Here is a 15,805-nt window from a genome sequence, read left to right as displayed (position 1 = left end):
CATTTASAAAAGTATTCAGACCCTTTACTCAGTACTTTGTTGAAGCACCTTTGGTAGCGATTACAGCCTCGAGTCTTCTTGGGTATGACACTACAAGCTTGGCACACCTGTATTTGGGGAGTTTCTCCCATTCTTCTCTGCAGATCCTCTCAAGCTCCCAAGTGGTACAGCAGTCTAAGGCACTGCAACTCAGTGTAAGAGGCGTCACTACAGTCCCTGGTTCGAATCCAGGCTGTATCACATCCGGCCGTGATTGGAAGTCCCATAGGGGGGCATACAATTGGCCCAGCGTCGTCCGAGTTTGGCTGGGGTAGGCCGTCATTGTAAATAAGAATTTGTTCTTAACTGACTTGACTAGTTAAATAAAGGTTCAATTWAAAAAAATATCCTCGGACATGTTGGATGGGGAGCGTCGCTGCACAGCTTTTTTCAGGTCTCTCCAGAGATGTTCGATCGGGTTCAAGTCCGGACTCTGACATTCATAGACTTGTCCCAAAGGCACTCCTGCGTTGTCTTGGCTGTGTGCTTAGGGTCGTTGTCCTGTTGGAAGGTGAACCTTCGCCCCCAGTCTGAGGTCCTGAGCACTCCTGTCCTGATCACTGAGCAGGTTTTCATCAAGGATCTCTCTGTACTTTGCTCTGTTCATCTTTCCCTCGGTCCTGACTAGTCTCCCAGTCCCTGCCGCTGAAAAACATCCACACAGCATGATGCTGCCACCCATGCTTCACCATAGGAATGGTGCCAGGTTTCCTCCAGACTTGGCATTCAGGCCAAACAGTTCAATCTTGGTTTCATCAGAAAAGAGAATGTTGTTTCTCATGGTCTGAGAGTTTTTAGGTGCCGTTTTGGCAAACTCCAAGCGGGCTGTCCTGTGCCTTTWACTGAGGAGAGCCTTCCGTCTGGTCACTCTACAATACAGGCCTGATTGGTGGAGTGCTGCAGAGATAGTTGTCCTTCTGGAAGGTTTTCCTATCTCCACATAGGAACTCTGGAGCTCTGTCAGAGTGACCATCAGGTTCTTGGTCACCTCCCTGACCAAGGCCCTTCTCCCCCAATTGCTCAGTTTGGCRGGGCGGCCAGCTCTAGAAAGATACTTGGTGTTTCCAAACTTCTTCCATTTAAGAATGACGGAGGCCACTGTGTTCTTGGGGACCGTCAATGCTGCAGAAATGTTTTGGTACCCTTCCCCAGATATGTGCCTCGACACAATCCTGTCTTGGAGCGCTATGGACAAAACAAATKAAATTTTATTGGTCACAAACACATATTTAGCAGATGTTATTGCGGGTGTAGCGAAATGCTTGTGTTCCTAGCTCCAACAGTGCATTTGTATCTAACAATGAACAACAATACATACAAATCTAAAAGTAAAATAAATATACAAATATTTGATTGAGCAATGTCGTAGTGGCATTGTCTAAAATACAGTTGAATAGAATGCAGTATATACATATGAGATGAGTAAAGCAATATCTAAACAATATTTAAACCTTGTTAAAGTGACTAGTGTTCCGTTATTCAAGTGGCCAGTGATTCCAAGTCTATGTATATAGCACAGCAGCCTCTATTGTGCTACCATATATCGCTAGCCGGGTGGAAGGACTTCCTGACGGGCCGGACTTTCTGTGACATCCGGTGCTGTAGGTGTCCTGGAGGGTAGGTAGTTTGCCCCCGATGGTGCGTTGGGCAGACTGCACCACCCTCTGGAGAGCCCTGCGGTTGCAAGCGGTGCAGTTGCCGTGCCAGGCAGTGATACATCCCGACAGGATGTTCTCAATTGTGCATCTGTAAAGGTTTGTGAGGGTTTTAGGGGCCAAGCCATATTTCTTCAGCCTCCTGAGGTTGAAGAGGCGCTGTTMCGCCTTCTTCACCACACTGTCTGTGTGGGTGGACAATTTCAGATCGTCAGTGATGTGTACGCCGAGGAACTTTAAGCTTTCCACCTTCTCCACTGCGTTCCCATCGATGTGGATAGGCAAGTGCCCCCTCTGCTGTTTCCTGAAGTCCAAAATCAGCTGCTTTTTTTGTTGACGTTGAGTGAGAGGTTATTTTCCTGGCACCACTCTCCCAGGGCCCTCACCTCCTCCCTGTAAGCTGTCTCATCTCATCATTGTTGGTAATCAGGCCTATTACTGTTGTGTCGTCTGCAAACTTGATTGAATTGGAGGCGTGCGTGACCACGCAGTCATGGATGAACAGGCAGTAGAGGACTGTTCATGTAGGCACGGACACTTGTGGGGCCCCTGTGTTGAGGATCAGCGAAGTGGAGGTGTTTCCTACCTTCACCACCTGGGGCCGGCCCGTCAGGAAGTCCAGGACCCAGTTGCACAGGGCGGGGTTCAGACCCAGGGCCCGGAGCTTAATGATGAGCTTGGAGGGTACTATAGGGTTGAAGGCTGAGCTATAGTCAATTAACAGCATTCTTACATAGGTATTCCTCGTGTCCAGATGGGATAGGGCAGTGTCTGTGGATCTATTGGGGCGGTAAGCAAATTGAAGTGGGTCTAGGTTGTGAGTTAAGGTAGAGGTGATATGATCCTTAACTAGCCTCTCAAAGCACTTAATGATGACAGAAGTGAGTGCTACGGGGCTATAGTCATTTAGTTCAGTTACKTTTGCTTTCTTGGGTACAGGAACAATGGTGGACATCTTGAAGCARGTGGGGACAGCAGASTGGGATAGGGAGAGATTGAATATGTCCGTAAACACTCCAGTCAGCTGGTCTGCGCATGCTCTTGGGACGCGCCTAGGAGTGCCGTCTGGGCCGGCAGCCTTACGAGCGGTTCACATGCTTAAATGTCCTACGTCGGCCATGGAGAAGGAGAGCCCACAGTCCTTGGTAGCCGGRRGCGTCGGTTGCATTGTGTTATCCTCAAAGTGGTTAAAGGTGTTTAGCTTGTKCGGAAGCAAGATGTTAGTGTCCGTGATGTGGCTGGTTTTCCCTTTGTAGTCCGTGATTGTCTGTAGACGCTGCCACATACGTCTCGTGTCTAAGCCGTTGAATTGCAACTCCACTTTGTCTCTGTTCTGACGTTTTGCCTATTTGATTGCCTTACAAAGGGAATAACTACATTGTTTGTATTCGGGTATATTCCCTGTCACCTTGCCATGATTAAATGTGGTGGTCCGCGCTTTCAGATTTGCGCGAATSCTGCCATCTATCCACAGTTTCTGGTTGGGTAGGTTTCAATAGCCACAGTGGGTACAACATCTCCTATACACTTCCTGATAAACTCAATCACCGTATCCGTGTGTTCGTCAATGTTATTCTCAGAGGCTACCCGGATCATATCCCCGTCCGTGTGATCAAAACAATCTAGACGCATGGATTCCGATTTGGTCAGACCAGTGTTGAATAGACCTTAGCAGATGTACTTCCTGTTTCAGTTTCTGCCTTTTAGGAAGGGAAGAACAAAAGGGAGTTGTGGTCAGATTTTCCCGAAGGGAGGGCCTTGTAGGCATTTAGAAAAGTTGAGTAGCAGTGGCCCAATGTTTTTCCAGCGCGAYTACTACAGTCWATGTGTTGGTAGAACTTCGGTAACGTTTTCCTCAAATTTGCTTTGTTAAAATCCCCAGCTACAATAAATGCGGCCTCAGGATATGTAGTTTCCAGTTTGCATGAAGTTCTTTGAGGGCCGTCGTGGTATCGGCTTGAGGGGGAATATACASGGCTGTGACTATGACCGAAGAGAATTCTCTTTGGAGGTAATACGGTCGGCCTTTGATTGTGAGGTACTCTAGGTTTTTGCTCTGACGGACTCTGTCAACTGTGGGACCTTATATAGACAAGTTTGTGCCTTTCGAAATMATGTCCAATCAATTGAATTTACCACAGGTGGACTCCAAGTTGTAGAAACATCTCAAGGATACAAAAATGTCTAAACCTGTTTTCGCTTTGTCATTATGAGGTATTGTGAGTAGATTGATGAGGAAAAAAATGTATTTCATTTATTTTAAAATAAGGCTGTAACGTAACAAAATGGGGGGAAAGTCAAGGTGTCTGAATACTTTTCGAATGCACTGTATACATCTCTATATATCTATCTCCATATCCTCTTTTGTGTTCTCTCTCTCTTTTCCCCTCKATTTCTCTGTCCATCCTTCACTCCCTGTCCCCTTCCCTGTTCTTGTTTCTGGTCTTCTCTTTCTGACTCCGTTTTAGTTTCATATCACCCCTCTTCACATTTTTCCCTGACATGTTTTCATTCCAGTCATCTGCATTGTGTCTTAAACTAAGATTAGATTTAGTCTAATTTATCACAAAATGTCAGAGATGAGTTTACATGGGTATAATATCATTCCCCTGTGCTCAGTTAGGGTCAGTATGTTACTGTGGCTGCTTTGTACTGTACATTGTGGTCCACTGATATTGGCGTGTGTGCAGTAGTCTGTAAAACAACAGCGCTTAACCATATGGTATTGATTTCTTAAAACTGGTACACAGCTTATGTGCGTGTGACTGAGGCCTCCTCTTCATTCCAGACTCACAAGAACACACACACAGAAGAAAACACACACACACACACAAAGATGCACAGATGAAGACTGTACACACATGAACATACACTCAGTGGCCAGTTGATTAGGTACGCAACCCGTTCACAAAAATGGTTCGCTCCTACAGACAGTGAGTCACGTGGCAGTGGCTAGCTATATAAAGCAGGCAGACAGGCATTGAGGCATTCAGATACTGTTTGATTGAATGTTAGAATGGGCAATTAGGGTGATTAGGGTTTACCAAGAATGATGCAATCTAGTCAGTGGGTATCCTGTGGGRGAAAACAGCTTGTTGATGGAGAATGGCAAGAATCGTGCAAGCTAACAGGTTGCCCACAAACAGGCAAATAACAGCGCAGTACAACAGGGGTGTGCAGAACGGCATCTGAACGCACAACTCGTCGGCCCTTGTCACGGATGGGCTATTGCAGCAGACGACCACCCTGGGTTCCACTCCTATCAGCTAAAAACAAGAAGAAGCGGCTCTAGTGGGCACGCGATCACCAACACTGGACAACTGAGGAGTGGAAAAACATTGCCTGGTCCGACGATTCCCAGTTCCTGTTGTGTCATGCTGATGGCAGAGTCAGGATTTGGCTTAAGCAGCATGAATCCATGGCCCCATTCTGCCTGGTGTCAACGGGACAGGCTGGTGGCGGTGGTGTAATGGTGTGGGGAATGTTTTCCTGGTGCACGTTAGGTCCCTTGAGATCAATTGAGCAACGTTTGAATGCCACACCTTGTAGAATTCAGGCTGTTCTGGYGGCAAAAGGGGGTCCGARTTAGGAACTAGATGAGTGTACCTAATAAACTGGTATTGTGTGTGTGTCTGTGTGGGACAGTGTGCGTTTTGTGCTTGGGTGCTTTTGTAAATGTAAATTGGCTTGCGTTTTCTATCTTCACATTTGTTSATAAGTATATGGAATGAAGAGGAGGCCTTTGTGCATTCAGTAAACGCCTGTCTAATTGCCAGCTAGGGAGGGAGATGTAATCTGGTGTTTATTTTGGCCCTACTCTACCCCTGTACTCCCCCCTCCCTCCCTTTCTCAGATGAGGGATGGTGTGACTGTGTACACTCTAGTTGTAACAATAAACAGATCGAATTGAAAGATGTTAATAGATTGTTAGTCATAAACAGTCTAAACAAGTGTGAAATACCAAACAGAATCAACTATGACATAAGGGCTGTCATTCTCTCCAATGTGTGCAGTGCGCAATTGCTCACTTACTGCGCCTCATTCATTGAACATCGATGACTACATARATTCTGTATTATCACATGTTGTGAAGTATAGTATATGGCACATTTCAGTGTAGGACTASAAAGCAGTTTAGACAGATTAATTTCTGCCTCTCTGGGACATGTTGATGCAGTTTGTATATCCGTGCAGTGCATATATGTGTGTGTGACAGTCTGGCGTCATGCCTCACTGGTCTGTCATGTGGAAGGGGAAATCTGTGATGACAGCATGACTGCAGCAGTATTTCCTGTCCAGCTGTTGAGCGAGAGAGAGACCCTTTACAGCAGTGGTCGCCAACCTTTTCTGAGTCAAGATTACTCTGAGTCAAAATCCAAGCCGAGATTTACCACTCAGGTTTATTTTTAAACATGACTTAAAAAACTTAAGCCCTAGGCCTTAATAGTTCTGTAGCAATGAGGTTTGTGCAGTAGGCTATAGGCCCAATACTTTATCACTGCATATTGGCTATGCTTGAATTGCCCTGTCTATGTTGTTCTTCTCAGACAATTTTTAAAAATGATACATTTGAGCTATATGGTCACACTGGAAATGGATCATTTGTTGTATTACTTGTGAGGCACAGTTGAGTGAGCATAATTAGCTGATGGCCTGCACCTGATGGTCAGTCAGAGGGAGGGAGGGAAAGAGCAGCGGTGATAGCTTTGATGCAACCAAGAGTTTTTACGTTGTGCTGTGTAAAAACTGTCTTGGTTGCATCAAAGCTAACAGTGTCTGCCTCTCACCCGACCAGTGAGCGGAGCAAGAGTGGAGCGAGGAGTAGAGTGTGCCKAATTTGACTGGAGCGTGGAGCGAGATTCCCAAAGGCTGGAGCTTCGGCCTTCTCGCCCGTTCCCCAGCATGCATTTGTAGTCTACTTGTGTGCTGCTATAGCCCCTTGCTTTAGCTACTGTCATGGAGTTTGCTAAATATCTTCATAAAGAAACTGATAAAACAAGCGGATGCTAAATCAAGGTGACTTACAAAGAGCAAGAGCAAGAAAGTGAGTGTGGTGATGTAGTGTCCACAACAAAAAAATCATTGTGGAATCTGAAGAGACACGTATCCCAAAATCATGATGGTGTACTTACTACATATACTTACTACACATGCTAAATGAATGGAACGAGGTGGGTAGAAAAGTATTTATAAACAAAAAATCTTCTCTTAAATGTGTTGTTCATTATCGTTCTATTATCTATACAATAGGCCATAATTGTATTTTGGCCCAATAGGCCTGGCATATTCCAACGTTCAAAGAGTTTTCCGTTTTGATTAAGTTATTTTGCCTAAAAACCTTCAGGCCTACCTATAGAAAAATWAAAAACAAATATGCATCTCTGCCCAGCCTGTCAAGAGTGGCCAAAAGGATTTTTAGCATCCCAAGTGGCTCTGCGAGTGTGGAGAGGACATTCTCCGCTGCTGACCTGCTCTCCACACACCATCGCATGAGCCTGAAGCCACAGACTGGCCAAACTCGCGTTTCTAAAAATGAATTCTAAAAATGAATTCAAAGGTACTAATAAGTCATTTTTCATTAAATTTGAATTGAATTCTAAGTAAGTCACAGCCTATATGCACAATTATTGGACTATAATGATTTAATACAACGAAATGTTTAAATACTGAGCGCCCTATGTCCATACAGCCTATTGTGTCGCACTCGCAAATGCTTCACAATGTATTTCTTTGAAATAATATAGCCCAAATAATTCATTTTCCGTCTGGCTCCTGACCTATTTAGTGTTTATATGCTGTTTAATATCACATGTAGCCTATTTGAAATGTTTGCTTCTTACCTTTTCATGTTTATTCCAATACTTTTCATTCAAATCCATATGATTTGGTTTCAATATTTAAAAACCAATTGTGACTACCTGGTAGTCCAGGTAGTCACAACAATAAACTCAGCAAAAAAATAAACGTCCCTTTTTCAAGACCCTGTCTTTCAAAGATAATTCGTAAATATCCTAATAACTTCACAGATCTTCATTGTAAAGGATTTAAACACTGTTTCCCATGCTTGTTCAATAAACCACAAACAATTAATGAACATGCACCTGTGGAACGGTCGTTAAGGCACTAACAGCTTACAGACAGTAGGCAATTAAGGTCACAGTTATGAAAACTTAGGACACTAACAAGGCCTTTCTACTGACACAGAAAGAAAGATGCCCAGCGTTGAGATTGCCTGCAATGACAACAAGCTCAGTCCGATGATGCTGTGACACACCGCCCCAGACCACGACGGACCCTCCACCTCCAAATCGATCCTGCTCCAGAGTACAGGCCTCGGTGTAACGCTCATTCCTTTGACGATAAACGCGAATCCGACCATCACCCCTGGTGAGACAAAACCGCGACTCGTCAGTGAAGAGAACTTTTTGCCAGTCCTGTCTGGTCTAGCAACGGTGGGTTTGTGCCCATAGGCAACGTTGTTGCCGGTGATGTCTGGTGAGGACCTGCRTTACAACAGGCCTACAAGCCCTCAGTTCAGCCTCTCAGCCTATTGCAGACAGTCTGAGCACRGATGGATGGATTGTGTGTTCTTTGTGTAACTCGGGCAGTTGTTGTTGCCATCCTGTACCTATCCCGCAGGTGCGATGTTCGGATGTACCGATCCTGTGCAGGTGTTGTTACACATGGTCTGCCACTGCGAGGACGATCAGCTGTCCGTCCTGTAGCGCCGTCTTAGGCGTCTCACCGTATGGACATTGCAATTTATTGCCCTGGCCACATCTGCAGTCCTCATGCCTCCTTGCAGCATGCCTAAGGCARGTCCACGCAGATGAGCAGGGACCCTGGGCATTACAGGGAAGACATTCTCCTCCCTCATGTGGTACCCTTCCTGCAGGCTCATCCTGACATGACCCTCCAGCATGACAATGCCACCACGCACAGAACGAGCAGTATGGCTAATTTCCTGCAAGACAGGAATGTCAGTGTTCTGCCATGGCCAGTGAAGAGCACTGATCTCAATCCCATTGAGCACGTCTGGGACCTGTTGGATTGGAGGGTGAGGGCTKGGGACATTCCCCTCAGAAATGTCCGGGAACTTGCAGGTGCCTTGGTGGAAGAGTGGGGTAACATCTCACAGCAAGAACTGGCAAATCTGGTGCAGTCCATGAGGAGGAGATGCACTGCAGTACTTAATGCAGCTGGTGGCCACACCAGATACTGACTGTTACTTTTTTATTTATTTTTTATTTATTTAACCTTTAACTAGGCAAGTCAGTTGAGAACAAATTCTTATTTACAATAACGGCCTACACTGGCCAAACTCTGACGACGCTGGGCCAATTGTGCGCCGCCCTATGGGACTCCCAATCATAGCCGGTTGTGATACAGTCTGGATTCAAACCAGGTTGGCTGTAGCGATGCCTCTACCTGAGATGCAGTGCCTTAGACCTATTGGTAGACCTATTGGTGCACGTGATATGCTCTCTGGGCCTGCCGGGTAGGTGGAGTTCTAACATCAGACACATGAAATGGTTAAACATGGGAACACTTTGCCTTCCCGGCGCTAGGACTCCTGAATGAACTGCACCTACCACTAACAGCGTGAAACGAATGAAAAATAGGAAAGCAAGGCTTTATAGTTGTTTTATTTACAGAAATGTTTGCTGATCGACTAGGAATGCGATCGACCGGTTGGTGACCACTGCTTTACAGACATAGAACACCACTACAGTAATGTGTCGATAGTGACATTTGATAACCTTCAGACAATTTTAATAAGTTCCGCATCTGTACCTTTTCAGACAGCAGATTTCTGCTACGGCATAGAATGTTCTGTACTGTTTCCCTGACGACAATACATGTTGCTTATTGATGTGCTGTGTTGTGTTTATGCAGTTTATGGTAGTGATGGATGTTAGTCCCGCTTCAGAAGCGGCATTCCTTTACAGACAAGTAAAATGCTTGTTCACTGGCTCCAGAGAAGGTTTTGTGTCGGCATTTAAAAAGCCGTAGTGTACCCTAACATGCTGACCAGACCGGACACGTCGCAAAATAAATMTAGAAATCCATGTTATTAAATTATTGCACCCACACTGCTTGCGCGCGCCAATGAGCGTCTGCGACGCCAAGYGCTAAAATYGAAGTCGTTCCTATTTCTGACGCAGATTGCGCTGAAAGTAATCTCCTCATTGGTTTATAGAAGCAGGTACCCACGTGCCATCTCCTCATTGGTTATACCCACGTGGGTGACTGAAAGACGAACGTTGTTGCCGGTTGTCGTGGTAATACAATGAAAGTTTAGATGCGATCACCATATAAGTTCAAAGATGAAAAAGCCTGGAAGGAGGAGAGATGACTAGAAACGATTCGGTTGACCGTTTTATGTGTGGATTAATTGTCGGAGTAGAGGTCCTTGTGCATTTCAGGTAAAATAACAACTCAATGTTTATAACCCAGGACAAATTAGCTAGCAACAGCAAGCTAGCTAAATAGGACAAATTAACGTTAGCTAGCAAGTGCAAGCTAGCTAGCTAAATTGCCATACATGTTTAATGCTTTTCGACCTGTCCCCAAATTAATGTCATTGGTTCAGAGTTTGTTTTGATATTTTAACCTGCGTGTCGTGATCGCGTTTGGTGTGGAGGGGCAAAATACATCTATGCACGATAGCGCACGATAGCGCACGATGGCGCACGCGCGCAGCCGGTTTGGGTTCCATGTTAAGGACAAACATGCCTTAACTAAGGCTCTTTCGAGGTGGCACATTCCACATGTCTGAAAAGGGTAAGAAAGAGTAAAAAAAAATAGCAGCAGCTGCTGAAAAAAATTGCTCCTACAAATATTTAAATGTACATGTTTTACATTGAAAATAAAATAAAGGAAAACTGCAAGACTGAATGGGAGACAAAACAAGCAACAAAAGAAGAAAATATGTTTGGAAGAATTTGCTATTTTTATCAAATTGTGCAGTTAGCTTAGCTAGCTGGATTGTTTACCCATTGCTAAGCAGTTGCTAGTGCTCTCCAAAAAGAAGCTAGCTAGTTAACTCCAAAATAGCTAGCTAACAGCACAATATATAATACAAAATAAGAACATCAAAGTAAAACAATTCTGTAAAGACACCAGAGACAAATAATACAAGAAAAGTTAGGCTTCTGTTGCAACATTGTAGCCAACATCTCCAGTGTTGCTATGGGAATTGTTTACCCACCAGACATCCAGATAGAGAAAGCTAAGAAAAGTTTCAAAGTTTTGAGGATGGTACACAGCCATGAATGCCTGTTTGGAGATTTTACCAGCTGCAAAAGCAGAGCAAATGTTATATTTAACATCAAATGAGTGCACATATGGAAAAGGGACATTTGCAACCATTTCCCTTTCACAAAAAAGAGGCATCAGCCAAGGCTGTCATCAACATTTTTATAAAAGCTAACCAGATTAACGCATATCAAATAGTCTATACAATAATGGAACTGTATTGATACAAGCCTCCAGGCTTTTGAGAATGRGTTTGCTACCCTAAAAGTAGAAGCTGAGGAAAAAGTAAAGGAGGGAGATGATAGAGAAGAGCAGGCCCCAACACCCTCAATAGCCTTTGTGACCCAGCAAGAAGCCCTCAGTGTCCCTCTACCTACCTCACCTGCAGCAGACACAGCCAAGAGCACACCAAGAACACCTGCCATGCAATGTTTCCACAACACCCTCTCTCTAGTCGAAGCAGASGTCATAGAGCACAGAGAGAACAAGCTTTGAGGATGACATTGTCCAGAAACTAAAAGAAGAGATGAAACAGTTCAAGGAGAGCAGAGCATCTATTGCTAWWTAAGAAAGCAAAATGGACAAACTGGGCTGCAATTGCAATTCACCTTCCAACAGTACATCGACCCTAAGCACACAGCCAAGACAATGCAGGAGTGGCTTGGGGACAATACTCTGAATGTCCTTGAGTGGCCCAGCCAGAGCCCGGACTTGAACCCGATCGAACAGCTCTGGAGAGACATGAAAAAAACTGTGCAGCGATGCTCCCCATCCAACCTGACAGAGCTTGAGAGGATCTGCAGAGACAAATGGCAGAAACTCCCCAAATACAGGGGTGCCAAGCTTGTAGCGTCATACCCAAGAAGACTCGAGGCTGTACTCTGCCAAAGGTGCTTCAACAAAGTACTGAGTGAAGGGTCTGAATAATTATGTAAATGTGATATTTCCGTTTAATTTTTTACATTTTCTTATCCTGTTTTGGCTTGTCATTATGGGGTATTGTGTGTAGATTGATGGGGGGGGGACTATTTAATCAATTTTAGAATACGGCTATAACGTAAGAAAGTGGAAAAAGTGAAAGGGTCTGAATACTTTCCGAATGCGCACTGTATCATTCTTATTTCTATGGTTTGAACTCTGTACAACGTTAGTAATGTGTCCTCTCTCTTTATGCCTCTTTCTCAGCAGGGGTCCACTAAGTCCCTGTCCCATAAGAAGAGGATCTTCCTTCCCAGGTACCAAATGCTTTTTATACTCTGTAGTAAAGGACTTGATTCAATCAATAGCAGATAGTGATAAATGAGGCCAGTGATATAATCAGGGGTTAAAGTTGTCTGTCTCTCCGACAGATGTCCATCATATGGGCGTTTTCAGCTTCAAACAGAAGCATGTCTGTTCTACGAAATAAATTCCCAAATAATTGTATACTGAAATAAATACATATCTGTTACATTGTGTYCACTGCACTGACATGCATGATTTATGCTGACACTCCGATGTTCAGCTGAAGGGAACTAAATATTATATAACACGCACCACTAGGGCGCTCAACTCAAACAGCGGTGTAGCCTACTGTAGCTACTAGCAAAGTAATTCAAAGTTTATACTTTATTAGTTAGGATGTAACTTTCCAGTGCTGCTATTTTTGTAAAGTTATTAAAACAAAATCAGACAACCCCATAGTTTTATTGGTCGCATACACATATTTAGCAGATGTGTTTGTGGGTGTAGCGAAATGCTTGTGTTCCTAGCTCCAACAGTGCAGTAATATCTGACGATACACAACAATACACACAGCTAAAAAAAATTAAAATGTAATTAACAAAAATTGAAATTTTCGGACAAGCAATGTCAGAGTGCATTCAGAAAGTATTCAGACCCCTTCCATTTTTTCCACGTTTTGTTACGTTACAGCCCTATTCTAAAAGGGATTTAAAAAATAAAATAAAAATAAAAAATAAAAATCATCAATCTAAACACATTACCAGGGCCTCCCGGGTGGCGCAGTGGTCTAAGGCACTGCAGTGCTAGCTGTGCCACCAGAGATTCTGGGTTCGAGCCCAGGTTCTGTCGCAGCCGGCCACGACCGGGAGGCCCATGGGGCGACGCACAATTGGCCCAGCGTCGGCCGGGTTAGGGAGGGTTTGGCCGGCAGGGCCCGATAAGGCCGGCAGGGCCCCGGCAGGGCCCGACAAGGCCGGCAGGGCCCGACAAGGCCAGCAGGCTCATTGCCCACTCACGACTCCTGTGGCGGGCCGGGAGCAGTGCACGCTGACCAGGTTGCCAGGTGTATGGTGTTTCCTCCGACACATTGGTACGGCTGGCTTCCGGGATGGATGTGCATTGTGTCAAGAAGCAGTGCGGCTAGTTTGGGTTGTCTTTCGGAGGACGCACAACCTTCGCCTCTCCCGAGTCTGTACGGGAGTTGCAGCGATGAGACAAGACTGTAACTACTACCAATTGGATACCACAACATTGGGGAGTAAAAAGGAGGTAAAAAATGTTAAACATTTTTGCAAATGTATTAAAAATTGAAAACAGAAATACCTTATTTACGTAAGTATTCAGACCCTTTGCTATGAGACTTGAAATTGAAATTTTGTGCATCCTGTTTCCATTGATCATCCTTGAGATGTTTCTACAACTTGATTGGAGTGCACCTGTGGTAAATTCAATTGATTGGAAAGGCACCCACCTGTCTATATACGGTCCCACAGTTGACAGCGCATGTCAGAGCAAAAATCAAGCCATGACTTTGAAAAAATTGTCCGTAGAGCTCTTAGACAGGATTGTGTTGAAGCACAGATCTGGGGAAGGGTACCAACACATTTCTGAAGAATTTAAGGTCCCCAAGAACACAGTGGCCTCCGTCATCCTTAAATGGAAGAAGTTTGGAACCACCAAGACTCTTCCTAGAGCTGGCACATGACMGCCCGCTTGGAGTTTGCCYAAAGGCACCTAGACTCTGACTATGAGAAACAAGATTCTTTGGTCTGATTGAACTCTTTGGCCTGAATGCCAAGCGTCACAAAACCTGGCACCATCCCAACGGTGAAGCACAGTGGTGGCAGCATCATGCTGTGGGAATGTTATTCAGCGCCAGTGACTGGATCGAGGGAAAAATGAACAGAGCAAAGTACAGAGAGATCCTTGATGAAAACCTGCTCCAGAGCGCTCAGGACCTCAGACTGGGGTGAAGGACAACGACCCTAAGCACACAGCCAAGACAATGCATGAGTGGCTTGGGGACAAGTTTCTGAATGTCCTTGAGTGGGCCAGGCAGAGCCCGGACTTGAACCCGATCGAACATCTCTGGAGAGACCTGAAAATAGCTGTGCAGCGACGCTCCACATCCAACCTGACAGGGCTTGAGAGGATCAGCAGAGAAGAATGGGAGAAACTCCCCAAATACAGGTTTGCCAGGCATACCCCTGAAGACTCYAGGCTGTAATCACTGCCAAAGGTGCTTCAAAAAAGTACGGAGTAAAGGGTCTGAATACTTACGTAAATGTGATATTTCAGTTAAAAATGTAGTTTGAACTTGTTTTTGCTTTGTCATTATGGGGTATTGTGTGTAGATTGATGGGGGAAAACAATTTTATAATAAGGCTGTAAATTAACAAAATMTGGAAAAAGTGAAGGGGTCTGAATACTTCCCGGATGCATTGTATTTGTATTTATTAGGGATCCCCATTAGCTTCTGCAAGGCAGCACTCCAAGCAGTTTAGTCACCTCAACTTGCTCAATTTCCACATCATTCATTACGAGACGTAGTTGAGGTTTAGGGTTTAGTGAATGAMTTATCCCAAGTACAATGCTTTTAGTTTTGTAAATATTTAGGACTAGCTTTATCTTTGCTACCCATTCCGATACTAACTGCAGCTCTTTGTTAAGTGTTGCTGTCATTTCTGTCGCTGTAGCAGCTGACGTGTTGAGTCATCCGCATACATAGACACACTGACCTTACTCAAAGCCAGTGGCATGTCGTTAGTAAAGATTGAAAAAGCAAGGGGCCTAAACAGCTACCCTGAGGAATTCCTGATTCTACCTGGATTATGTTTGAGAGGCTTCCATTAAAGAACACCCTCTGTGTTCTGTAAGACAAGTAACTCTTTATCCACATTTTAGCAGGTGGTGTAAAGCCATAACACATACGTTTTTCCAGCAGCAGACTATGATGTCAAAAGATGTCAAAAGCTGCACAGAAGTCTAACAAGACAGCCCCCACAATATATATTTTTTTATCAATCAGTCATTTGTGTAAGTGCTGTGCTTGTTGAGTATCCTTCCCTATAAACGTGCTGAAAGGCAGTTGTCAATTTGTTTACTGTGAAATAGTATCTGGTCAAACACAATTTTTTCCAGAAGTTTACTAAGGGTTGGTAACAGGCCGATTGGTCGGCTATTTGAGCCAGTAAAAGGGGCTTTACTATCTTAGGTAGCYGAATTACTTTAGCTTCCCTCCAGGCCTGAGGGCACACKCTTTCTAGTAGGCTTAAATTGAAGATGAGGCAAATAGGAGTGGAGATATCGTCCGCTATTATCCTCAGTAATTTTCCATCCAGATTGTCAGACACTGGTGGATTGCCATTGTTGTTAGACAAGTCATTTTTATTTACATTATTTCTTAGTTTGCAGTATGTTTGCAAATCCGATGGGCTTTCAGACTTAGTGTATGTACAGTACCAGTCAAAAGTTTGGGCACACCTACCTATTCATTCAAGGGTTTTTCTTTATTTTTACGGTTTTCTACATTGTAGAATAATGGTGAAGTCATCAAAACTATGAAATAACACATATGGAATCATGTAGTAACCAAAAAAGTGTTAAACAAATCAAAATATATTTTATTT

The 15,805-nt window shown here is 44.3% G+C and overlaps 1 protein-coding gene across 5 annotated transcripts in view; it reads left to right on the top strand.

Moving 5' to 3' along the window:
- The window catches only part of LOC111962208 (tensin-2), a 77,757-nt gene that overhangs the window by 31,236 nt on the left and 30,716 nt on the right, over nt 1-15,805 (top strand). For 3 of the 5 annotated variants that reach the window (XM_023985135.2, XM_023985119.2, XM_023985150.2), the window contains one exon: nt 12,138-12,187. The exons of 1 other annotated variant lie outside the window; for it this stretch is intronic. In XM_023985135.2, the coding sequence (XP_023840903.1) occupies nt 12,138-12,187 (50 nt within the window). The remainder of the gene's footprint in view (nt 1-12,137; nt 12,188-15,805) is intronic. One more of the 5 variants, XM_023985126.2, reaches the window with a different exon arrangement.

Source organism: Salvelinus sp. IW2-2015, linkage group LG1 (genome assembly GCF_002910315.2).
Source record: "Salvelinus sp. IW2-2015 linkage group LG1, ASM291031v2, whole genome shotgun sequence".
Taxonomy (NCBI): Eukaryota; Metazoa; Chordata; class Actinopteri; order Salmoniformes; family Salmonidae; genus Salvelinus; species Salvelinus sp. IW2-2015.
This window is presented reverse-complemented; position numbering and strand designations above follow the sequence as displayed.